Genomic DNA, 25,309 nt, shown 5'->3' with positions numbered 1-25,309 from the left:
TATTTAGAATCATCGGATGTCAGAGCTGAAGGGAGCATTGGATGAAAACTTGTCCAATCCCTTTACTTTATACATGAAAAAACTGAATGAAACCAAAAGGCCGTTTGTCTTTGTCTGCCTCTAAAGCTTTATTAAAAGATTTGAAATAAGGCCTTAATTATATTTTTTGTGCTTAACTGTACTTTTATCATAAGTATACAATATTTACTGCCTGAATGATTAAAAGGTTAGTCATAGAAACCAGGAATATCTTATTTCTGACTCAGCTATTTTAAGTCAGTGCTAATGGAAGTTTATAGAAAGCGACTGACTGAAAATACCATGAAGGATAGGGATTCATTTATTCTTATATTTTAAAATTAAAAGAAAGAAATTTTCCATCTTAAAAATAACTACCTTTTTTAAGATGCCAATTCTCTGTCTCTTGCCCAACTCTCCTTTTGTCTACTCACCCTCCTTCATAAAAAATGAAAAGAAAGACTAAAGAAAGAAACAAAGAGAAGAAAGAAAAAAAGGGAGAGAAGGAAAAAAGATACAGTGGTGTTCATTTAATAGTTTTTCTAGAGTAACTCGTGGAATCTGGATTGAGTTTCTTTGATATTCATTGCTATTGGGATGGATTGATAAGTATTATCTGTAATAATTATCTGTAATAATATCATATATTATCTGTAATGCACATCTTTCATATGTATTCAACCCAGGGATCGAACCCAAGTCTTCCGCATTGCAGGCAGATTCTTTACCAGCTGAGCCACAAGGGAAGCCCATTCAATAACTAAGATAATTTAAAAATCAGTGTTTATCTTTTAAAAACTGTTTCATAACTTTAGGAAATTTTTTTTTAATTTAGGTTTATTTTTTGAATTATGATTTTTCTTCTTTTGTTAAGGAAGGATAGTTTAGACTCTTGGTTAAAATGAAAATTTTTTTAAGTGTATCTGGAAAAACATTTAAAAAATCTAGATTTTAGGTTTAGGTTGTCATTCAGACTAGATAAATGACTTACTGTTTTCCAAGAAAAAAAGCTTTGATGCCTATGCAATGACTGATTTTCTTTTGATATTCTTGTAGTTTATATGGAATCTGATTTATAGTTTGGTGAGTTTGGATATATTAGGCATGGTTCTTAAAATAAAATATACCAGAAGCATTATGTTCTGCATAATGAGTCTTTTCTTACTTGTATCAGCATGGTTTTCCATTGGCCCTATACATCTATACATGTCTAAATCTAAACTTGTATGTTATACAGTTCAGTTCAGTTCAGTCACTCAGTCGTGTCCGACTCTTTGTAACCCCATGAATCGCAGCACTCCAGGCCTCCCTGTCCACCCAAACTCATGTCCATCGAGTCTCTGATGCCATCCAGCCATCTCATCCTCTGTCGTCCCCTTCTCCTCCTGTCCCCAATCCCTCCCAGCATCAGAGTCTTTTCCAATGAGTCAACTCTTCGCATGAGGTGGCCAAAGTACTGGAGTTTCAGCTTTAGCATCATTCCTTCCAATGAACACCCAGGACTGATCTCCTTTAGAATGGACTGGTTGGATCTCCTTGCAGTCCAAGGGACTCTTAAGAATCTTCTCCAACACCACAGTTCAAAAGCATCAATTCTTTGGAGCTCAGCCTTCTTCACAGTCCAACTCTCACATCCATACATGACCACTGGAAAAACCATAGCCTTGACTAGATGGACCTTTGTTGGCAAAGTAATGTCCCTACTTTTCAGTATGCTATCTAGTTTGGTCATCACTTTCCTTCCAAGGAGTAAGCATCTTTTAATTTCATGGCTGCAGTCACCATCTGCAGTGATTTTGGAGCCCAAGGAAATAAAGTCTGACACTGTTTCCACTGTTTCCCTATCTATTTGCCATGAAGTGATGGGACCAGATGCCATGATCTTCGTTTTCTGAATGTTGAGCTTTAAGCCAACTTTTTCAGTCTCCACTTTCACTTTCATCAAGAGGCTTTTTAGTTCCTCTTCACTTTCTGCCATAAAGGTGGTGTCATCTGCATATCTAAGGTTATTGATATTTCTCCCGGCTATCTTGATTCCAGCTTGTGCTTCCTCCAGCCCAGCGTTTCTCATGATGTACTCTGCATAGAAGTTAAATAAGCAGGGTGACAATATATAGTCTTGGTGTATTCCTTTTCCTACTTGGAACCAGTCTGTTATTCCATGTCCAGTTCTAACTGTTGCTTCCTGACCTACATATAGGTTTCTCAAAAAGCAGGTCAGGTGGTCTGGTATTCCCATCTCTTTCAGAATTTTTGCACAGTTGATTGTGATCCACACAGTCAAAGGCTTTGGCATAGTCAATAAAGCAGAAATAGATGTTTTTCTGGAACTCTCTTGCTTTTTCCATGATCCAGCGGATGTTGGCAATGATGATCTCTGGTTCCTCTGCCGTTTCTAAAACCAGCTTGCACATCTGAAAGTTCACATATCGCTGAAGCTTGGCTTGGAGAATTTGAGCATTACTTCACTAGCGTGTGAGATGAGTGCAATTGTGTGGTAGTTTGAGCATTCTTTAGCATTGCCTTTCTTTGGGATTGGAATGAAAACTGACCTTTTCCAGTCCTATGGCCACTGCTGAGTTTTCCAAATTTGTTGTCATATTGAGTGCAGTGCTTTCACAGCATCATCTTTCAGGATTTGAAATAGCTGAACTAACTGGAATTCCATCACCTCCACTAGCTTTGTTCGTAGTGATGCTTTCTAAGGCCCACTTGACTTCACATTCCAGGATGTCTGGCTCTAGGTGAGTGATCACACCATTGTGATTATCTTGGTATGTTATACAAGTTTCATTAAATACTGAATTGCAAATAATTCTATTTTTATTTTGTCTAAGATGGTACATATAGGTGCTTAACAACTATAAAACCGTGGACCATGCCAGAAGTGCCAGATAACTGATAATGTTTATTATATTGTCATGTTCTCAGTGAGAAAAATGTTAATTATAAGTTAACTTTAGAATGCATTCATTAGAATAAATTATGTTTTGTTGGATGAAAACATAATCTGACTTTTCTTTTCTTGGCAGCAACTTGAATTGGTGGAACCAAGTGGCTGGATTCACGTTCCCTTAACTGATAATCATAAGAAGCCAACTCGCACATTCATGATACAGATTGCTGTTCTAGCCAATCACCAAAATGGAAGAGATACCCACATGAGACAGATTAAAATATACACACCAGTGGAAGAGAGCTCCATTGGTAAATTTCCTAGATGTACAACTATTGATTTCATGATGTATCGCTCAATAAGGTGACCTTAGAACAAAAGTCATTAAACATCTTATCAGTACATATTAAATCTGGTATCTTTATTGAAAAATAAAGTAATTATTTTGCAATTTGGTATGCATTGAAAAGTATTTTATTGTAAATTGAATAAATACATTTTGGGTCATAATATCTTTATTTTCTTTAACATATAATAAGGCTCACATATTTTATAATTATTAAAAATGAACTTGAACCAATCATTTAATTTTCCTTATACCAAAAAAAAGCCAACTGAACTGAAAAAATTTTAAGATATACACAAGTATTTTTACTAGCTAGGTAATTATTTTATATAGTGATCATTCATTAGAGTAATGATGTATTGCATGTTTGGGAACAAAACTATGTTTTATCAATAGATATTATCTTTAATAAGTCAAAATTATTATTAGTTTTTTCTATCCAGAGGAATGTCTTATATTAATGCTAGGCCTTTAAAAAATTTTTTTTAATTTGTTTATTTGGTTGGTTCGAGTCTTAGTTGCAGCACACAGGCTCTTCCTTTGTGGCACACAGACTGTAGTTGTGACACGGGTTTAGTTGTTCCACAGCATGGAACAACTTAGTTCCCCAACCAGGGAGCGAACCTGTGAACCCCTGCATTGCAAGGCAGATTCTTAACCACTGGACTAACAGAGAAGTCCCAATACTAGGCCTTTTATTTATTTATTTATTTAGGCCTTTTAAAAAACTGTCAAAATAAGCTTAGCATTCAGTGTCTTATGAGAACCACTCTGATTTGGGGAGTGTTATTAATTGTAGCATAATTATTGTACTTTCATGAAATATTTTTAACCTGAGTTGTCTATATCCTAATATTGTGTCAGATTGCTACTATAATCTACTGTTTATCCTAATTCTGATGCTGCTTATAGGATAGTTAGTTTCAAATTTGTATCTGACACTGAAGTCCCATTCCCTGAGGGATATAATGTAGCTCACAAAATTTTTTAAAATATGTGAAATTATTCTTTACATATAAAAATATTTTAAAGGTGCTTAAATGAGTTTTCTTTCCATGGTTTAACATGGATCCATTTGATTCTGTATGTTTTTCCCAATGCTACTTGCTGCCCCATATTTCTTACTTTGAGGGAGACAGAACTTCCCTATATTGGGTAATTTTTTTTTTTTCTTTTTGTGGCTGTGCTACATGCTTGTGAGCTGTTAGTTCCCCAATCAGGGCTCAAACCTGGACCCTTGGCAGTGAAAGCATGGAGTCCTAACCACTAGACCACCAGGGAATTCCCGCCCCTTATTGGCCCTTGTTTGGGAAAGATTCCTCAGAGGTTCTTGCATTACTGGGTAGACTGAAGTCTTAAATTAACAAAGTTTAAAAAATAATTATGGGTTTGATTTTATTGTGGTAGATTTGATTTATTGTGGCCACTGATTTATGTGGATGCTATAAAAAATAAAGGTTTCATTTTTTTGACTCAGCAGAACCTCAGCTCTTTTTCTATGAGTTCCACAAAGAGTTTGTTATTTTCATTTTCTCCTTAGAGTAAGAAGCATGGTAGGTGACTATATGGTCAGCAAGAAGTCTGTAACCAAAACTCATTTGAGATCAGCAAATTAATCTCAAATACAGATGTGGGGTACTGGGAGGGAAAGAAGAGAGAGCTGAAGAAAAACATGGATAGGAGTTTTAAAAACAGGAGCGAATCAAGGAAGTAAGAAGAGTAATATATAGTTGGCACTGTATTAGATGTTCTTTGTTAGTCTGATAAGGAAAAATTTATGTAAACACAAGGTCTTCATCTCAAATACAGAGAAATCTAATAAAAGTTACAGGAGGTTTTATTAGTAATAATTATCATTTATCAGATGCAGTCTGTTATTTCCTACTATACTAATAGGTTGTGAAGAAACTCCTAAAATTAGTAGGGATTAAGAAGATTGATACTTTTGAACTGTGGTGTTGGAGAAGACTCTTGAGAGTCCCTTGGACTGCAAGGAGATCCAACCAGTCCATTCTAAAGATCAGCCCTGGGATTTCTTTGGAAGGAATGATGCTAAAGCTGAAACTCCAGTCCTTTGGCCACCTCATGCGAAGAGTTGACTCCTTGGAAGACTCTGATGCTGGGAGGGATTGGGGGCAGGAGGAGAAGGGGACAACAGAGGATGAGATGGCTGGATGGCATCACTGACTCAATGGACGTGAGTCTGAGTGAACTCCGGGAGTTGGTGATGGACAGGGAGGCCTGGTGTGCTGTGTTTCATGGGGTCGCAGAGTCGGACACGACTGAGCGACTGATCTGATCTGATCTGAAGAAGATTGTTGGGAAAATCAGTATGTTTTCTGCTTCTGTTCCCTTTCCCTGTTTTCCATAAGCCAGCTGGCTGACTACCTCATTAGGCATAGGAAAACTTGGTAGTGGAGGATTATGGAGGTAATGTTTCCCCTATTTTAAGGATTATCTGAAGTACAATAACAATGCATAATTACCTGAAGCAGTTTTATTTCTCTCTTGAAAGTAAATTATATATCCAATAAAAGATTTGTGTCTTGAATATATAAAGAACTCTTATAACTGAATAGGAAGAAAAAAAATTCAATTAAAGTGAACAAAAGATTTAAGCCAACATTTCACCAAAGAAGACATATAATTGGCAAATAAGCATATGAAAAGATGTTCAACTTCATTGGATGATCAGTTCAGTTCAGTTCAGTTCAGTCGCTCAGTCGTGTCCGGCTCTTTGCAACCCCATGAATTGCAGCACGCCAGGCCTCCCTGTCTATCACCAATTCCCGGAGTTCACCCAAACTCATGTCTATCGAGTCGGTGATGCCATCCAGCCATCTCATCCTCTGTCGTCCCCTTCTCCTCCTGCCCCCAATCCCTCCCAGCATCAGAGTCTTTTCCAATGAGTCAACTCTTCGCATGAGGTGGCCAAAGGACTGGAGTTTCAGCTTTAGCATCATTCCTTCCAAAGAACTCCCAGGGCTGATCTCCTTCAGAATGGACTGGTTGGATCTCCTTGCAGTCCAAGGGACTCTCAAGAATCTTCTCCAACACCACAGTTCAAAAGCATCAGTTCTTCAGTGCTCAGCCTTCTTCACAGTCCAACTCTCACATCCATACATGACCACTGGATGTTAGTGAAATGCAAATCGAAATCTTAATGAGATACCATTTCACAGCCACTAGAATGTCTGTGATTAAAAAGACAATTGCAAGTGTTAGCAAAGGTATGGAGGAACTGGACCTCATGTCAGACTGCTGATAAGGATGTAATTGATAAATAAACAATGTTGATAAGGAATTTGGTAATTTTTTTTAAAGTTTAACAGATGCATATTATATGACCAATCATTCCTCTTACAGGTATTTACCAAAGAGAAAAGAGAGTGTATGTCCATGCTAAGACTTGCACATGAGTGTTCATAGCAGCTTTATTTGTAGTACCTAAAAATTGGCAGCAAAGCCTATGTTGTTCAACAGGAGAAGGTATAAACAAATTGTGGTAAATCCATGTAATAGAATACTACTCAGTAATACAAATAAATGAAGTTAATGAATACATGCAACAATGTGGATAAATTTCCAGAATAATTATGCTGAAAGAAGCCACTAAAATGACTATAGTCTGTATGATTCCATTTTTTAAAAACTCTGGAACATACTCATCAAGTGATAGAAGGCATATCAGTGGTTGCATTGGATGGGGTGTAGAGAGAAGTCAGAGGGATGAATTACTTGAGCAGATGACAGAAATGTTCATTACCTTGACTGTGGTACTGGTTTCACAGCTATATACATACTCCAAAATTTGCCAATTTACACATTTAAAATGCCTTAATAAAGCTGACTTTTAAAAAATAGCTTATTCTACCTGTTTCACATAGGAATCACACAAAATGCTAAACTCAATGTAGTTATATTTCTTACTGTATAGAACCTGAGAATAGAAAACTAGCATTGAAAATCCATTTTAACAGTTAATAAAACAATGACAGAAAATTCATGGGTTCATCTGCAATCAGTATACATTTTTGAGTATTGGTAAAACTGTGCATTTGTGAGATTTAAATGTTTTCATTTCACATGTAATCAAAGTATTGGACACTTTAAAAATCAGTTTATCAACTGAGGAAATATTGTCACAAGAAACACTCCATAAAACTGTGGAATTATAAAATACAACAGTTCATTGAAGAGTAGTAAATACCCAACTTATCAAAACACTAACATATATTGAGTGTTGAATTAGATGTAATAATAAAACCAAAGTAAATCTGATGCAGACTTTGCTTTCCAGTTGCTTTTAGTCTACTGAGGGAAATAATAGGTCTCTGATAACCAGGTCAGAATTTAGAGCGGTAAGATCACTCTGTAGAAAAGAGAGTTGACGTCCTGTTCAGGAAGTTAGAGGTAAAGCTGGAGAAGGCACTGTGGAGGAGGCGGAATTCCGGAAAGAAAGACTGTTTGTAACATCAGCTAGCTCACTCACTTTCCAAGCTTATTCTCAAATCCAGACTATCGTTGCTTTTACATGAATAACAATGATTAATTTGAAACAGATGATTTGAATGTCAGGAATCCAGTGATGTTTTGTATGTTTGAAAGCTTCCAATGATTAAAACACAGGCCAGTCTTGAAAAGTAATTTTGGACACCATGGCTCTGTCCTTTTTGTTATTATGACTAGTAGTTACAAATTTTTATGAGTATAAAGTTTTGACTCAAATACAGAGATTTGATGTGTTTCTAGTGTTAGAAAATCTGGCTTTAAATTCTTAATGTCTTATTATATGTCATTTTTAATTGACTTCTTGGTTATTAGCTTGTTTCATCAATTACTTTTTAAAATGATGAGTTGCAGAATATGTTAAAGCATTAGGGAAAATAGTACTTCGCAGTTGTGGTTATTTGGAGACACTTTTGCCTTGTGGATCTTTTAAAGCAAGATTACCTTCTTTTGCCCACGTTGTTTTGGCTTTCCTCACTTCTGCTATGACTCCCTGGGGTATGGTGTTTGGACGTGTTCGCTGTACAAGGCTGTTTACCAGCCATCTACAAGGAGGCTCTCTGCGCTTCATGATCTGCCATTTAGTTGAGCCTGCTTCTGTGCAGTGGTGTCTAGAAAGCATTAGAGAGAAGACAACAACAACAAAAGCCTCAGGGATTACTTTATTAATTATCCATAATAATGACTTATTCTATTAACAGGTCATATCTAAAGGCTAATTAATTAGGACTCCCCCCACTTTAAATTCAAGAAAATGTCTATAATCCATGGCAATATTATATGAAAAGTTGAAATTATTTTTTTACTAATATTAACCAGTCTATATTTTAGTTTTATGTGTAAGTACCCTCCCTTTTTTCTATGGCTAATCCAATGGCACCCCACTCCAGTACTCTTGCCTGGAAAATCCCATGGACGGAGGAACCTGGTGGGCTGCAGTCCATGGGGTCGCTAAGAGTCCGACACGACTGAGCAACCTGACTTTCACTTTTCACTTTCCTGCATTGGAGAAGGAAATGGTGACCCACTCTAGTGTTCTTGCCTGGAGAATCCCAGGGACAGGGGAGCCTGGTGGGCTGCCATCTGTGGGTCGCACAGAGTCGGACATGACTGAAGTGACTTAGGAGGAATCCTACGATGGTTGTTTATTTTCTCTTGTCCTTTCTGGTTAATAGAACCGATTTACTATTTTGCCAACATAAGCAAAATTACACCTTTTTAAAGGTAGTCTACCTGCTTATGAAATCTTTTTCTGAGTGAATTAATATTTCAGGAGATGATATTTCACACCGTGTAGCATTGAAACTCTAGTATTTACCATCTCGGTTGTTTTAATTATTGCACTTGTGGCTGTAAACTTTCCACTGATGGAGTTCAGTGATCACCGTAAGATGTTTTTCCACTGTGCATTTACTTTTCCAATGTTGAGAGCAAATTACGATTCTCTCCCTGTGGTCCTAGAAGGAACTCCCCCAACTATTTTTATAGACTTTATTCTGAGACTGGCTATCCTCTTTACCCTGGCATTCATCTATAGCTGGAGATCCAGATTTTAACAGATCATTTCCTGTTATCACTACAGCAATATCAAAATGCTGATCGCTTACCAAGAAGCAAAGTATTCAAAAGACTGCAGTAGAGCATTCAGCCAGCTGTTTGTTTTTCAACTGTTAAAATTCATGAAAATCACAGGTTAAATAGATGTGAAGACAAAACGAAATAGACTGTGGGCTTAGTAAAGAGAAGGATGATTACAAGCCGTTAAGTTGTAACAGCTGTTGAGTTATAACACACTCAGGTGTCTATCAAGACAAAGGAAAGGGATTTTACTGTTTATTTTAAAACTTTATTTCTTAAGGTAACATTCAGTAACTGATAAGAGATACAAAGAACTTATTCTTCAGGAGTCTTCTTTCATTTTGTCCCCATCATTTGGGCTATTTGGAACAAAATTCATTTCTTTCTTGAAATCTTCAACTGCTAGGCTGGTGTTTGGGTGTACTTTTGAATCTTCTCCTTCATCTTTCTATACTCAGTAACTGTAAACCCTGAAGATTCTTTCTCCACATGAATTATCACTTTTAGTTTCATCTCATTCACATCTTTCTAGGTCAATTCAGTCTTACCAAAAAAAGAAAAGGTACCAGATAAAACTTTCTAATCTTGCAAACTGGAATAGATGCTAACAACCCTGCACTTTAATACACATGTGCATTCCCACTGGTAGGAAATGAGTATCACGCTGAACAGGAAGCTCCAGTGTTCTCTGACCCTGTCTTAACTAGTTCTAAGCCAGTCTCCTAGACCCACTCTTACTGCTGATTCTAGTTCTGAATTCCTTAGCTGCTTTTAGCCACTTCTTTTGTTTGTTTGTTCTTGGCCCTTTGGAATTTCATGATAAGGATTGATTTTCTAAAAGAAATGTTGGATTCCTGTGTCATTTTGGGTACATTTTATCTATTTTAATCAGTTGAATAATAGTCACTCTCCTAGACTATCTCTAATAACAAAGCTGATCATTTTACTAACACTGTGCCAATGAAGAGAGATAAATACAGTGACATATAACATTTACTAAGGTTGGAAAGCATGCAACACATTTTATAAAGATTTATTTAGATGGAAATAATCGACTGTCATTTTTTTTGTTATTAAGGATACTTGATTACTTATCCCTATTAAATAAAAAAGATGTTGACTCTACACTGCTGTGGTCAGTTGTACTGCATATAGTTTCCAAGAGAAAAATTATCTTTTTTCAAACAACATGTATGATTATATTCCTTATATCCTGTGTAGAATATAAATAAGTAGAAAACGTATTTCCTATTTAGAAAGAATTTATAATCTAGCTGATGATAGCTAGGAACACAGACATTCATGCATACTTAATAGAAGGTAGTATTGCGTTAAACAGATAAGTATCTTTTTAATAAGGATAAATATCACCAATGCCCAGGGTAGTCAGTAAGGTTCTTATGAAAGAGAAATTCATGCACGTAGGGTATCTAAAGAGGCCTTCTTGCCAGCTTATGTACAAGTTGAGAAATAGTGAAGGTAAGGGTCAGAGTATCACCTTCTTTCTTGACAGACTACAGATTGATGGATGTGTTTTTAAGTCTTAGCTAATTTGGGCTTTTCTAATAATGGATCCTTAAGATTCAGGTCATAACTGGCTGCACAGAATGAGTCAGGAGGCTCCCTAGAAGGAGGATGGAATTTTATTTTTCCTATATTTACAAATCAAATGTTTACCTCCTCAGGGATGGAGTATCGGGGTAGAGAGTGGCTCAGAGTAAAGGATCTAAGTTTCCTTTTAGTTGGGAGTCATCAGGAATAGGGAGGAAGTGTTTCTAAATTTATACACTGGTTCTAGAACAGTGGATCCAATTTGGACCAAATTTCCAATTTGGGTCCAGTTTGTGCAATTTTAAGTAGAGATAAATGAGAGGGCATTTTAGGCATGGAAAACTGCATTTGTGGAGGAATGAGGAGATTATATTCAGATTACAGTAAGCAGGGTTTTAATTTTAGTAACGTGTTAATTTAGGATGAAAGAAAGGTAGGGCAGAATGGGGTGAAAGTTTAATCTTACCCTGTTGGATATGGGTAACTAGTTTTATACCCTTATATTCCTCTTATATTTAATGCTGTATTATTTTTTAGAAAATTTATTGGTAGATAATTGCTTTAAAAATATTGTGCTGGTTTCTGCCACACAACATGAATCAGTCACAGGTATGCATCTGTCTCCTCCCTCTTGAACTTGCTTGCTATCTCCCACCTCATTCCACAGAGCACTGGGTCGAGCTCCCTGTGTCACACGGCAAATTCCTGCTGGCTGGCTGTTCTACGTATAGTAACATACATGTTTCCTTGCTGCTCTCCATTCATCCCACCCTCCCCTTCCCCCACTGTGCCCACAAGTCTCTTCCCTATGTCTGCATCTCCACTGCTGCCTCGCAACAATAGATTCATCAGTGCTGTCTTTCTAGATTCCATACACATGCTTTAATATACAATATTTGTCTTTTTCTTTCTCACTCTACAGTAGCTGTAGGTTCATCTACCTCATTAGGACTGACTCAAATGCATTCTTTTTTATAGCTGAGTAATACTCCATTGTATTTACGTACCACAATTTCTGTATCCGTTTATCTGTCAATGGATGAATCATCTTCCATGTCCTAGCTATTGTAAAAAGTGCTGCAGTGAACATTGAGGTACATACATCTCTTTCAATTATGTTTTTCTCAGGGTGTGTGCCCAGTACTGGCGTTTTTTGGTCATATGGTAGTTTTATTCCTAGTTTTTTAAGGAATCATCATACTCTTCTTCATAGTAGCTGTTTCAATTTATATTCCCACCAACAGAGCAAGAGGGTTCCCTTTTCTCCATGTCATTTCCAAATGCTATATTTTTATTAAAACTTTGGAAGAGAAAAGATGCAATATGGTAGCTTAACACCTACCACCATTGTAAGTTGTGAAGGAGACTATGGAACTAAACTATTTTTTTAAACTAGTTTTATGTAAATCAAAAGACTTATTTAACATTTGTCTTAATTAAGATTGGACCTTGAAGAAGACTGTCAGAAGTTTGCCTGGGGTGAACAGTTGGGTGGAAATCTGTGCTTTTCCAAAGGGAATTGCTCAGTGGATGATTCTTGTGGAACCACAGAAATGCCCAGTCATTGTTCCAGGTTCTCTCCTTTCGTTCCAGAGATTTAGATAATAAAGGGAATTCTTAGAAAAATCCACTTGAAAGCAAAACTATCAGAAATTATACACAGCTCTAAATAAGGCTCTCAAGTGGCCATTATAAAAATATTTGAGTTTTTGGATGTGTTATGTGTTTAAACAAAGTCATCGTTTAGTAGAAATACAACTTGAGTCCTTTGGGTCCAATTTGTGCTTGTCTTACATCTAATTACTTTTAGATTAAAAAATAAAGACTTCTTTTAGAAATGAAGAAGTCTTTGAAACCATATTATTCATACTATGTGTGTGTGTTAGTCACTCAGTCGTGTCTGACTCTTTGCAACCCCATGGACTGTAGCCCACCAGGCTCCTCTGTCCATGGAATTCTCCAGTCATGAACACTAGAGTGGGTTGCTGTTCCCTTCTCCAGGGGATCTTCCTGACCCAGGGATCAAACCTGGATCTCCTGCATTGCAGGCAGATTCTTTACTGCCTGAGCTACCAGGGAAATCCATTCGTACTATAATCCCTTTTAAAGATATGAAATATCTTTTAAGATTTATATCATGAAATATACTAGTGATATGAAGAATGATATAGTGCAAGCACAGTTTCTTGATTTAAATAATAGAAACAATTTTGCATATGCTCTTTGTATAGCTGCTGCTGCTGCTGCTAAGTCGCTTCAGTCGTGTCTGGCTCTGTTCGACCCCATAGATGGCCTACCAGGCTCCTCTGTCCCTGGGATTCTCCAGGCAAGAACACTGGAGTGGGTTGCCATTTCCTTCTCCAATGCATGAAGTGAAAAGTGAAAGTGAAGTTGCTCAGTCCGACTTTTAGCGACCTCATGGACTGCAGCCTACCAGGCCTCTCCGTCCATGGGATTTTCCAGGCAAGAGTACTGGAGTGGGGTGCCATTGCCTTCTCCGCTTTGTATAGCTAGTGAATACAAGAGATTTTTAATGTGTGAAATTTTCTATTATTTACAAGCTAAAAGGAAGTAACTCAGTAATGTAGGAATTATATGAGCACCTAAACCCTATCTGTGTAATCTTTGGCTAAAGGTTTTACGAGCTTTTTTCCTTTTTAGTTGTATGTGTGTGTGTGTGTGTAGCATAATGTGTATACAGTGAAATGCACCAAACACTAGCTCAATGAATTAGGTCAAAGTGGACACCCATATCCATGCCAACGGCTAAAATACCTCCTTGAAGCCCTCTTCATGTGCCATCTCAACCACTGTCCCTTCCTTCCCTCTAAGATTGACCTCTACCCCTAATGTAATATCCATATGTATTAATACATACAATGTGCAGTATATTTTCTTTTGTGTTGGTTTCCTTTTACCCAGCATGATTTTTGTAATATATATTCATATTACTGTATCTTATAGCTGTAGTCTATTCATTTTTACTGCTATATATCTAGTATTCTATTGTTGAAATATTGTTTTTGTTTAGTCTCTAACTTGTATCCAACTGTTTTGTGGCCCCATGGACTGTAGCCTGCTAGGCCCCTCTTTCCATAGGATTTCCCAGGTAAGAACACTGGAACGGGTTGCCATTTCCTTTTCCAGGGGATCTTCGGGACCCAGGGATGGAACCCACATCTCTTGCACTGGCAGATTCTTTACTGCTGAGCTACCAAGGAAGCCCCTCTTGTAGGAATCGACAGTAATTTGTTTACTCATTCTACTGATGTTTGTTAATGTGTTTTCCCATTTGAAGCTATTACAAATAATGCTGTTATGAAATTCTACTACCTGTCTTTTGACTCATCATCATTTTCAAAAGTGCATGTAATCATTCACATGTCAACAGCAGGGTATGAGTCTCTGCTGCTCCATCTACTCAGCAATTTAGTATTGTTGGTCTTTTAAATTGTAGCCACTTTGATGAATGTAGTGTTGTCTTATTGTAGTTTTAATTTTCTGTTCGTAGTAGTTAACGAGATCACGCCACTTTTCATATGTTGTCAATTTGGATAATGTCTTTTGTGAAGTATTCTAGTCTATTTTTCATTTAAAATTTTTATCTTGTTTTCCTTGTTGATTTATAAAAGTGCTTCACATATTCTGGTTATAAATGCTTTGACAGTTATCAGTGTTGTAACTGTCTTCTATGGTTTGCCTTTTTCATTCTCTTAAAGATGGGATCTCTTAATGAACAGAAATTCTCACTTTTAATATAAACCAATTTATTAATCTTTTCCATGATGTTTAGTGATTTTTGTGCAGTAAGAAGGCTTTTCCAACCTGAGAATTGTACAGATATTCTCTTATATTATCTTCTAAAAGCTTTATTTGCTTTGCTGTGTAGACTTAAGTGTGCAATCCATCTTAGATGATAAGAGTTAAATTTCAATTTTTTCTTCCATATACATTGACCCAGAACCACTCATTGAAGACCATAATTTCCCATTGCTCTACAATGTCACCTGTATTTCAAATCAAGTGTCTATATGTGTATGGTATGTTTTTGCATTCCCTACACAATCCCATTTGTCTCTTGTACCAAAAACATACTGTCTTATTACTGTTGGTTTGTAACAGTTTGATATCAGGTATAGCTATATCAAGTACAGTCTGTTCCTTCTTAACACTCTCTCAAGTATTCTTGACATTTTTCATTATTATTATTATATACATTTTGAATTCAGCTTATCAGGGTACATGCGTGCATGTGTGGACACAAACACACACAAACTGGGTAGAATTTTTCTTGGGATTGCTATGAATCTATAGATCAATTTGATAATTTATGCTGCACTTCATGGGATCACAAAGAGTTGGACATGACTTAGTGACTGAACAACAACAACATGCTTTTACAATATTGTCTTCTAAGTCACTAAAAACTCCCTTGTATTTAAGTCTTTAATTTCTTTTGATGATGTTTTATACATTTTTAGGGAGACATCTTGTACATGTTTTGTAGATTTACTTCTAAGAATTTGGTATTTTTGATGATATTATGGATGATACTTTTAAAAAATTTATTTTGGTAAATAGAAGTAAAATTAATTTTTTATTTTCACTTTATATCTAGCAAATTTATTACTTACCTCTAATTAGAATTTTCTGTAGATTCTTTTTACATTTCTAAATGATGGCTATTTTATTTCTTTTATTTTTCTTATACTTTTACTTATTTTATTTCCTTTTCATACTAGCTACATCCTCCTGTGGTGTATTGAAGTCACATTGAAAGCAGTCATTCTTATCTTATTTCTGGTCCCAATGGCAAAGCTTTCAAGATTTCCCTGTTTTATATGTTTGCTTAGGTTTTTTATATTTTTTTCAGAGAAATACTTAATATTGATAAAATCAATGCTAGTCCCTTGTATTTCTAGATTAATAATTCTTTTATTTGTTTTTAAATCATGAATGAATATTGAATGTATAAGATGCTTTCCTTGCACCTATTGAAATAACCATAAGATTTTTTTTCTCTATTTTATAGTATGTTGAATTATATTAGATGATTTTTGAGTGTTAAATTAATCATCTGTCCTGGAATAAATCCTACATGTGAATCACTGGATTTGCTAAAAATTAGTTTAAGACTTTTTCACCATGAGTGAGTTGACCTGTGAGATTCCTTTCTTTGTACTGTCCTTGTCATGTTTTTGGTTTCATAAAACAAATGGGAAAGTTTTTAAATTTTTCTGTTTTTTGGAAGAGTTTGTGTAAGATGAATGGTTTCTTAAATGCTTTATAAAATTCACTGTGAAGGCATAATTATAGGTTTGATCGTTAATTTTAAATAGATGGAGAACTATTCAGATTTTTGTACTTCTTTTTGTGTAAGTTTTGGTAATTTGTATTTTATTGGGAATTTATCCATTTATCTATATTTTCAAATTTATTGGCATAAGTTATTCATAGTGTCATTTTACGATATTTAGAATGTCTGTCGGATCTGTGGTGGTAGATCCCTCATCATTCCTGACTTTGTTATATGTGACGTCTCAATTTTCTTCTTGTCAGCCTCAGGAGAAACTTATCAGTTCTGTTAGTCTTTTCTAAGACTTAAATTTTAGTTTTATCCTCTCTATTATGTATATTTGTTCTATTTTTATTAATTTCTGCTTTTTATTATTTTCAACTTTATTAATTTCTGCTTTTTATTATTTTCTTCTATTTTCTTTGGACTTGTACAGCTCTGGTTGGTTTAATATGTTTTAATACATATCTTCAGTTAGAATATTTTCTAACTTTTGTAAAAAGGTTTCTCTTTGACCCATCATTTATTTAGAAGTACATTGCTTAATTTTCTGTCCAAATATTTGGTAATTTTCAAAATATTCTTTTATCATTCATTTCTAGCACCGTCACCCTGTGAAAGGAAAACATTTTTTGAAGTTTGTTGAAACTTGCTTTAATAGCCCAGCATGTGCTCAAATTTTTATTCATGTCTCATACAAATTATATATATATATATATATATAGATTGCTCCATATATATCATATATGCTCCATATATATATATTAGGTCAGGTTTATTGTGTTGTCCAATATTATATATTCTGATTACTTTGTCTGCTAATTCTATCCATTAGTAAGAAAGTTGTATGAAAATCTTCCACATGATTGTGGACTTGCCTAATCTTTCTAGTAATCCTGTCAATTTTATCTTTATATATTTTGAGGCTCTGTTACTAAATACCTACACACTTAGAATTATTATTTCTCTCTGAACAATCAAACCATGTATTATAAAGTGTACTTTTTTGTCTCTAGTCATTTTTTTTGCCATAAAGTCTGCTTTGTCTGATTTAATAAAGCTATGCTTGTTTTCCTTTGATTAGTATTTAAATGTTATATCTTTTTCCATTCCTTTTCTTTCTGTCATTTCATATCCTTATATTTCTTACATGTTTTTTGTAAATATATGTTTTTTTCATACACTTTGACTCTCTGGTAGGAAAAAATCCATATGGCTTATTTGAAAGATCAGTTCAGTTCAGTTCAGTCTCTCAGTCGTGTCTGACTCTTTGTGACCCCATGAATTGCAGCCCAAACCAATGCAAGTAGGAAGTTTGACCTGTATCTTCCTTCAGGGAAACAAATGTTGAATTTTGAACAGATAGGTGAGTGTCGAATAGATAGGTACATGTTTTGTATAGATGGGTACATTTTGCATATTGAATAGATAGGTACATTTTGAATAGATAGGTACATGTTTTTTGAGGATTAAATCAGTAAGATTCAACTGGAGCAGGAAGCATTGGAGGCAATAAAGATAGTTTCTGTATGCTTTAAAATAATATAGTGTCTATAACAAGGGTACTTAATAAATGATAAGCTTACAGTCAAATATTTGATGACTAAATGAGAAACCCAGGTGTGCTGTGATGAGAGACCAATATAGGAAGTGACAGGAAATGACTGGAAATATAAAACAGACAAGATTCATTGTCTGTTTTAAATGTGGCTAGGCAGAAATTTTAAGTGTAGACATTGATTTAAACAAACATATTGATATCATGCTGAGATATTTATATAGGTGTCTATTATATGGGGGCCTCAGAAGAATAAATTAGGCAAGGAGAAAATGGTGAATATATTGATCATTAATTTATAAGCATTGCAAATAGTTATATATAGGGAAAATTTTAAAGAAGAGTATAACACTTTGCTTCACCACCTCTCCCAACTTTCAAACTACCGTGTTAGTTCTAATTTATAGATTATATTCTCCAGGTCCTGTATAGGTGGTTGCTTGCTCTGTATTTTTCAGGTACTTTTGAAGAAAGAGCCTCAATTTACACATTTCCAAGAGGAGGTCATTTTCCTTGCAGTAGTTAACTCTTAAGTGCTTTCACAACTGTATATTATTACATGGTTTCAAAATAATTCAGTGGTGAAAATTTAGTTCTTTATATACCAGACCACTTTACCTGCCTCCTGAGAAGCCTGTATTGCAGGTCAAGAAGCAACAGTCAGAACTGGACATGAAACAATGGACTGGTTCCAAATTGGGAAAGGAGTAGGTCAAGGTGGTATATTGTCACCCTGCTTAATTAGCTTCTATGCAGAGTATATCATGCAGAATGCTGGGTTGGATGAAGCACAAGCTGGAATCAAGATCACTGGGAGAAATATCTGCCATTGCCTTCTCCGGGGAGAAATATCAATAACCTCAAATATGCAGATGACCCCCACCCTTATGGCAGAAAGTGAAGAGGAACTAAAGAGCCTCTTGATGCAAGTGAAAGAGGAGAGTGAAAAAGTGAAAGTGAAGTCACTCAGTCGTGTCCGACTCTTTGCAACCCCATGGACACCAGGCTCCTCCATCCATGGGATTTTCTAGGCAAGAGTACTGGAGTGGGTTGCCATTTCCTTCTCCAGGGAATCTTCCCAACCCAGGGATCAAACCCAGGTCTCCCACATTGTAGACAGATGCTTTACCGACTGTGTCACCAGGATGGCTTAAAACTCAACATTCAAAAAATTAAGATCATGGCATCTGGTCCCATCAATTCATGGCAAATAGATGGTGAAACAATGGAAACAGTAAGAGACTTTATTTTGGGAGGCTCCAGAATCACTGCAGATAGTGACTGCAGCCATGAAATTAAAAGATGCTTGCTCCTTGGAAGAAAAGCTATGACCAACCTAGACACCATATTAAAAAGCAGAGCCATTACTTCACCAGTGGAAGTCCATCTAGTCAAAGCTATGGTTTTTCCAGTAGTCATGTATGGATGTGAGAGTTGGACTATAAAGAAAGCTGAGCGCCAAAGAGTTGATGCTTTTGAACTGTGGTGTTGGAGAAGACTCTTGAGAGTCCCTGGGACTGTAAGGAGATCCAACCAGTCCATCCTAAAGGAAATCAGTCCTGAATATTCATTGGAAGAACTGATGCTGAAGCTGAAGCTCCAATATTTTGGTCACCTGATGTGAAGAACCTACTTGTTGGTAAAGACCCTGATGCTGGGAAGGATTGAAGGCGGGAAGAGAAAGGGACGACAGATGATGAGATGGTGGGATGGCATCACCGATGTGATGGACATGAGTTTGAGTAAGTTCCAGGAGTTGGTGATGAACAGGGAAGCCTGGCATGCTGCAGTCCATGGGGTCGCAAAGAATCGGATACAACTGAGTGACTGAACTGAATTTCTGGTTTTGCTCTGACCTTTACTCAAAATGCACTTATTAATCTTTCCCTTAACAGCTGCTCATCTACTTTTCATTATTTGTTAAGAAATGCAGAATTTGTAGTAGTTATCAGAATTTGGAGGAGATTTAGACTAATTGGGCTTCCCTGGTGGCTCAGACTGTGAAGAATCTGCCTGCAGTGTGGACCCTGGGTCAGGAAGATCCTCTGGAGAAGGTAATGGCAATCCACTCCAGTATTCTTGCCTGGCGAATTCCATGGACAGAGGAGCCTGGTGGGCTATAGTCCATGGGGTCACAAAGAGTCAGACACAACTGAGCAACTAACACTTTTACTTTTTCACTTAGACTAATTATATGATAATTCTTTTAGTCATAATTCTTTAGTAGTCTCTATCATCTATTTCTATTGTGTTAATATCTTCAGTTTTAATCTGTTATTTGGCTACTGAATCTGCCTATTATATATATGGCTTCCCTCATGGCTCACTGGTAAGGAATCTGTCTGCCAATGCAGGACACACAGGAGAGGCAGGTTCAGTCCCGGGGTCGGGAAGATGCCCTGGAGGAGGGCATGGCAACCCACTCCAGTATTCTTGCCTGGAGAATCCCATGGACAGAGGAGCCCGATGGACTACAGTCCATAGGGTCGCTAAGAGTCCGACACGACTGAGGGACTAAACGACAATAAGATATGTATATGGCTTCTGGCTCCGTAGATGACGTGTGATATAAATTCTGTCCTCTGTTGTGCAAGGCCATATTCTGAATTCTCAAGAGATTTATTTTACCCACTCAGAGCCCAAGCACAGGAAAACGGGTTTCCCTATTGTCTATTGCCTTCGTTTGCTGTGTGGGCAGAGTTCTTCCCCTCAACTGAGTGTTTAGACCTTCCAATTTTATGTGGGGATCTTAGTTTCAGTTCTCTATTTTCAGGAGCCAAGTTATCTATCCTTTGCTTTCCCTTAAAAACCGAAGTCCTAGATTGCAGCTATTCCTCACCACTCCCCTCTGAGGCAAGCACAGGGTAACCTCATTGCCAGTCCAGTTTGAAGTAGCTTCATTATTCCTGGCACCTGGATATTTTTCTTTTATAATATGTGAGCTTAGCTGTGCATTTTTTTAAGTTTATGCAAAATTTCCCAGCATTTCCAGTTGATGTAGCTGGAGGGTTTTTAATGTATAGTCTGCCATGTTGTTGAAACTCAAATCTTGAATTCTTTCCACGCCTACAAAGTTTTTTTATAAATATCACTGACTTTTCACAGTTGGAGTGGCTTTAAAATGGCATATTTTCCCTCTTTTGATTTAATTTAAAAAATAGTACCTGATTCTGATACTACTAGACCTTTGCCACATCGTAAATTCAACTCAGAGGCACAAGGAGAATAACTCTGAAGGCTGATAAAAGCATGGCCCTTTTATCTTGATCTGAGAAAGTAACCCTGAGACTACATCCCATGTGAATAAATAATGCCAAATTCAGTATGGTGAGTATGTTGGGGTCCAGGGGAAAGAGAAACTGAGAATGAGATCATTAGGGCTTCAATTACATTTGTAATGCTTTATTACTTAAGCTGTATAGTGTATACCCAGGGGCTTATTATATTCTTTATATTTTTAAAAGTATATATCTGAGACACTTCATCATAAAAATGATTATAAAAGAGATTGTCACCATAGTGACGTTGTACTGTGTATTTTATTTCATTTAATGGAAGATACACAGGGCATTTGTCATCGTCATGTGTATGTGTCAAGCAAAAAGATAGTTTTCCATCCTAATGAGATAAAGAAAGGAGTAAGTTACTTCAACTACTGCTAAGATTTAGTTATTTCCATATTAGACTCTGTTTCCTCATGCCTGTTAAAAATGTTGCATGCTATGCTATGCTATGCTAAGTCACTTCAGAATTTTAACCTACCCAGTGATCATGCTATTTCCAACGTGGGGAATAATTCTAGATTATCCAGAATAACAGCAGGATATATCTGAATCCTCTTTTGTGTTAAAAAGTCCCTATTAAATGTTTTTGCAACCAAATATTCTGCGGACGTTCTTTGTTCATGCTGACTACAAGCATTACTGTTTAGTGATCTTGTTCACACAATCTCTCTTAATCCTAGAATAGGCAAAGAGGAAGGAAGGGTTGGCATATAGAGGGCCCAGATTCTTTCACATGTTTACTTAGGCTGGGTACTCGACTTGACTCTTTGTACAGACTCCCTCTTGTCCTCACAGCATTAAAAATAGTTAACATTTGGGGCTCCCCTGGTGGTCTAGTGGTTAGGGCTCTGTGCTTCCACTGCAGAGGGCACCAGTTCAATCCCTGGTCAGGGAACTAAGATCCTACAAGCTGTTCAGCATGGCCAAAAAAAACCCTTAATAATCACTGAGCACTTTTTTTGTGCTAGTGGTTATGATAAAACATTCTTGATGTATTATTGTAGTTAATCCCCACTATATCCTATAATTATCATTATCCCCTTTTTAGAATGAGGAAAACAGATTGATTAGCTTGACGAGATTTCACAGTTACTAGAACTGAGTTGAATATTCTAAGTAATTATGAAGGAGCTGTCTTCTCTCTGTCATATATATATATATATATGTATATACATATATATTGGAGAAGGCAATGGCACCCCACTCCAGTACTCTTGCCTGAAATATCCCATGGATGGAGGAGCCTGGTAGGCTGCAGTCCATGGGGTCGCTAGGAGTCGGGCACGACTGAACGACTTCAGTTTCACTTTTCACTTTCATGCATTGGAGAAAGAAATGGCAACCCACTCCAGTGTTCTTGCCTGGAGAATTCCAGGGACGGGGGAGCCTGGTGGGCTGCCGTCTATGGGGTGGCACAGAGTCGGACAAGACTGAAGCAACTTAGCAGCAACCAATGCAGGAAACTTAAGAGATGTGGGTTCGATCCCTGGGTCAGGAAGATTCCCTGGAGGAGGAAATGGCAACCCACTCTAGTATTCTTGCCTGGAGAAGCCCATGGATGAGGAGCCTGGTGGGCTGTAGTCTCCAGGGTTTCAGAGTTGGACATGACTGAAGCAACTTAGCATGTGTGTGTGTGTGTGTGTGTTGTTAGAAACAGGGGTGGGGGGAGATTCCATTGTTCTATATTATATCCTCTAGTTTGGATTTGTTGTTGTTCAGTCGCTAAGTCATGTCCAGCAGTTTGAGACCCCAAGGACTGTAGCACACCAGGCTTCCCTGTCCTTCACTATCTCCCGGAGGTTGCTCTGAATCATGTCCATTGAGTCGGTGATGTATCTAATCATCTCGTCCTCTGCCACCCTCTTCTCTTTTTGCCTTCAATCCTTCCCAGCATCAGGGTCTCTGAATACCACATAGCAGTAACTTAATATTACTAGAGCATCAGAAAGATTGATGTAGCTGTTATAAAATGTAGAATTTAACTGATTTCGATTTACAAACAGTAAAATGTGAAACAGGAGAAGACTGGATGGATGAGCAGTGAAAAGCAGACTGGTCCATCAGGATACAAGAGTGGCTGGAGGGCAGAATACTTGTAAAAATAAGCTGCCTCTGACCATGGTAGAATACTTATTGCTGCTGATGGTATGTGTGGATAAGATAGATATGTAGCCTCTGGTTCTATGGTTTCTGTCATACCAAAGACTATTAAAAGGACAATATTGTCCTGGGATTCTCACCTTTGACCTAACCAAATAAAACCCTCCCCACATCACTAATGTTAGGGGAGAGGGGCGGGTGCAGGATTGGTACACAAAGATAAAGAATATAATGAATTGCCTAGGCTACAGGAAACATCCTATTTCTTTACAGATTAAACTCATTGCTTTTCAGAAAAGGAGAAAGAAGGGAGAATGGAGGGACAGAGAGATAGGCAGGAGGAAAAATTGATCCAATACAGAGAAAATTATTCACTTCTATTTCTCTCTGTGACTTAGAGAAGATGCTTGTGTGACTGTTTTGTGAACTTAACAACTTTGAAATCAAGTGATTTCATTTTAACAGAGCCTTGTAAAGAGCAAGGGATTGCTTTCCCTCAAGTTTTCTTAGAGAAATTCACATATCTCCAAATTTCATCTTGAATTTTTATTTATATTTCTGACTGGGGCTTGTGTTTAATTATGTTGGCCTGTTTCCATAATTCTGGGCTTGGGGGCACTTAGACATTTAGGGGCCCTTCATTAGATTAGCAATAAATCATAAATGAGTAAGTATAATCTCAATTACCATAATGCTTCCTCTATGCAGTTTACCGCTGGCATCTATATGTGATCTAAGCTAAATCCCGCTGCGATAATATTATAATAATTATTAACAAGTTAATAATAACATTGGCTCATAGGACCCAGAAGCATGATTTAGGGGTGTGAGCAGATGTTTTCTTTTGCCTTCAGAATTTCACAGGTGTCCAACAACATTGTAAATGCAAGAAGGGGCCAGTCTAAGGACAAGTGCCCTGGGGTGACCAATAAATAGTTCTGCTTGCATGAATATTTTACTGTTTTGTAGTTTTAGAAATCCGTAATTAAATTAAAGGTCTTGTGGAAAACTGTGAATCTCTTTTCTCCAAACTTTCTTAGAAAGATTCAAGTATTTTCAGGGTGCTCTCTGAAGCCACATTTTGAGCTCTATTTGATTTCTTGGGCAGCTGCTCCTTCAGTACCCTCTTCCCTTATGTTTCCGATAAGAAGGGTACAAAATTTTATGAGGAATCTTTTGCAGTTCTTTTGAAAATCTTTAATAAAATTTTCTTTGAAAAATTTATTCCATTTTCTGTACACAGGAAGTGAATAATTCAAATATTTTATAAGGTCCTTTATTGTTTACAAAGAATATTTATGCCCATTGCCTCATGTAGATGTTTAAAACAAATTTGTCAGGTAGATAATGTAGGTCACCCCATAATACAGAGGAAGCTGAAACCGCAGATAGTAAATGACATAAGTCTTCTGACTGTTCATCTAGCAGTTTTTCCTTATTTCAACTTATTCCTTGACCAACTGCCAATGAAAGACTTCCATTTAAATATAGATTCTTGGGTTTTCATGCATGTGTGTGTGTGTGTGCTAAGTCGTGTTCGACTCTTTAGACCCTATCCTATAGACCGTATAGGGTCCTCTGTCCGCCAGGCTGCTCTGTCCATGGGATTCTCCAGGCAAGAATACTAGAATGCGTTGCCATGCCCTCCTCCAGGGGACCTTCCCCGCCTAGGGATGGAACCTGCATCTCTTACATCTCCTGCATTGGCAGGTGGGTTCTTTATCATTAGCACCACCTGGGAAGCCCATCTCTAATACTGATTTTTTTGAAACTTTATGGAATCATTAGAACTATAAAGGTTGTTTGAGGGACAATCAGTAGTTGATAACAGTCTACCATTAACTGACTTTGCTTTCCTTTTCTGTGTATGTTCTGGGTCTCAGAAGTACAAGACCAAGTGTGAATGAGCTAAGGGGACCCTTCATCACTAAACAAGCATTTAACTGATTCCTGCTGAATGGTAAGCATATAATAAATGACAGCTTCAAAGAATATTTCAACATGATACAGAGGGAGAGTCTTAATTCAAAATTGTAAGATGTCAACAGCTTCATTAATGGAAGTTATGTGGGGATGAACTCACTTCTGCTTGCTTCTTTCTAGAACTTTGGTATTCTTCATATTCCTGTGTCATTACACAAGAACTGTGTTAGCTCCAAGAATACAACCATGG

At 36.9% G+C, this 25,309-nt stretch overlaps 1 protein-coding gene across 2 annotated transcripts in view; it reads left to right on the top strand.

Moving 5' to 3' along the window:
- The window catches only part of ANAPC10 (anaphase promoting complex subunit 10), an 88,559-nt gene extending 83,823 nt beyond the window's left edge, over nt 1-4,736 (top strand). For both annotated transcript variants that reach the window (XM_010839124.1, XM_010839123.1), the window contains exon 5: nt 3,051-4,736. In XM_010839124.1, coding sequence (XP_010837426.1) covers nt 3,051-3,281 — 231 coding nt within the window. In that variant the 3' untranslated portion in view covers nt 3,282-4,736. The remainder of the gene's footprint in view (nt 1-3,050) is intronic.
- The last annotated feature ends 20,573 nt before the right edge of the window (nt 4,737-25,309 follow it).

This window comes from Bison bison, unplaced genomic scaffold (genome assembly GCF_000754665.1).
Source record: "Bison bison bison isolate TAMUID 2011002044 unplaced genomic scaffold, Bison_UMD1.0 scf7180017864111, whole genome shotgun sequence".
Lineage (NCBI taxonomy): Eukaryota > Metazoa > Chordata > Mammalia > Artiodactyla > Bovidae > Bison > Bison bison.
This window is presented reverse-complemented; position numbering and strand designations above follow the sequence as displayed.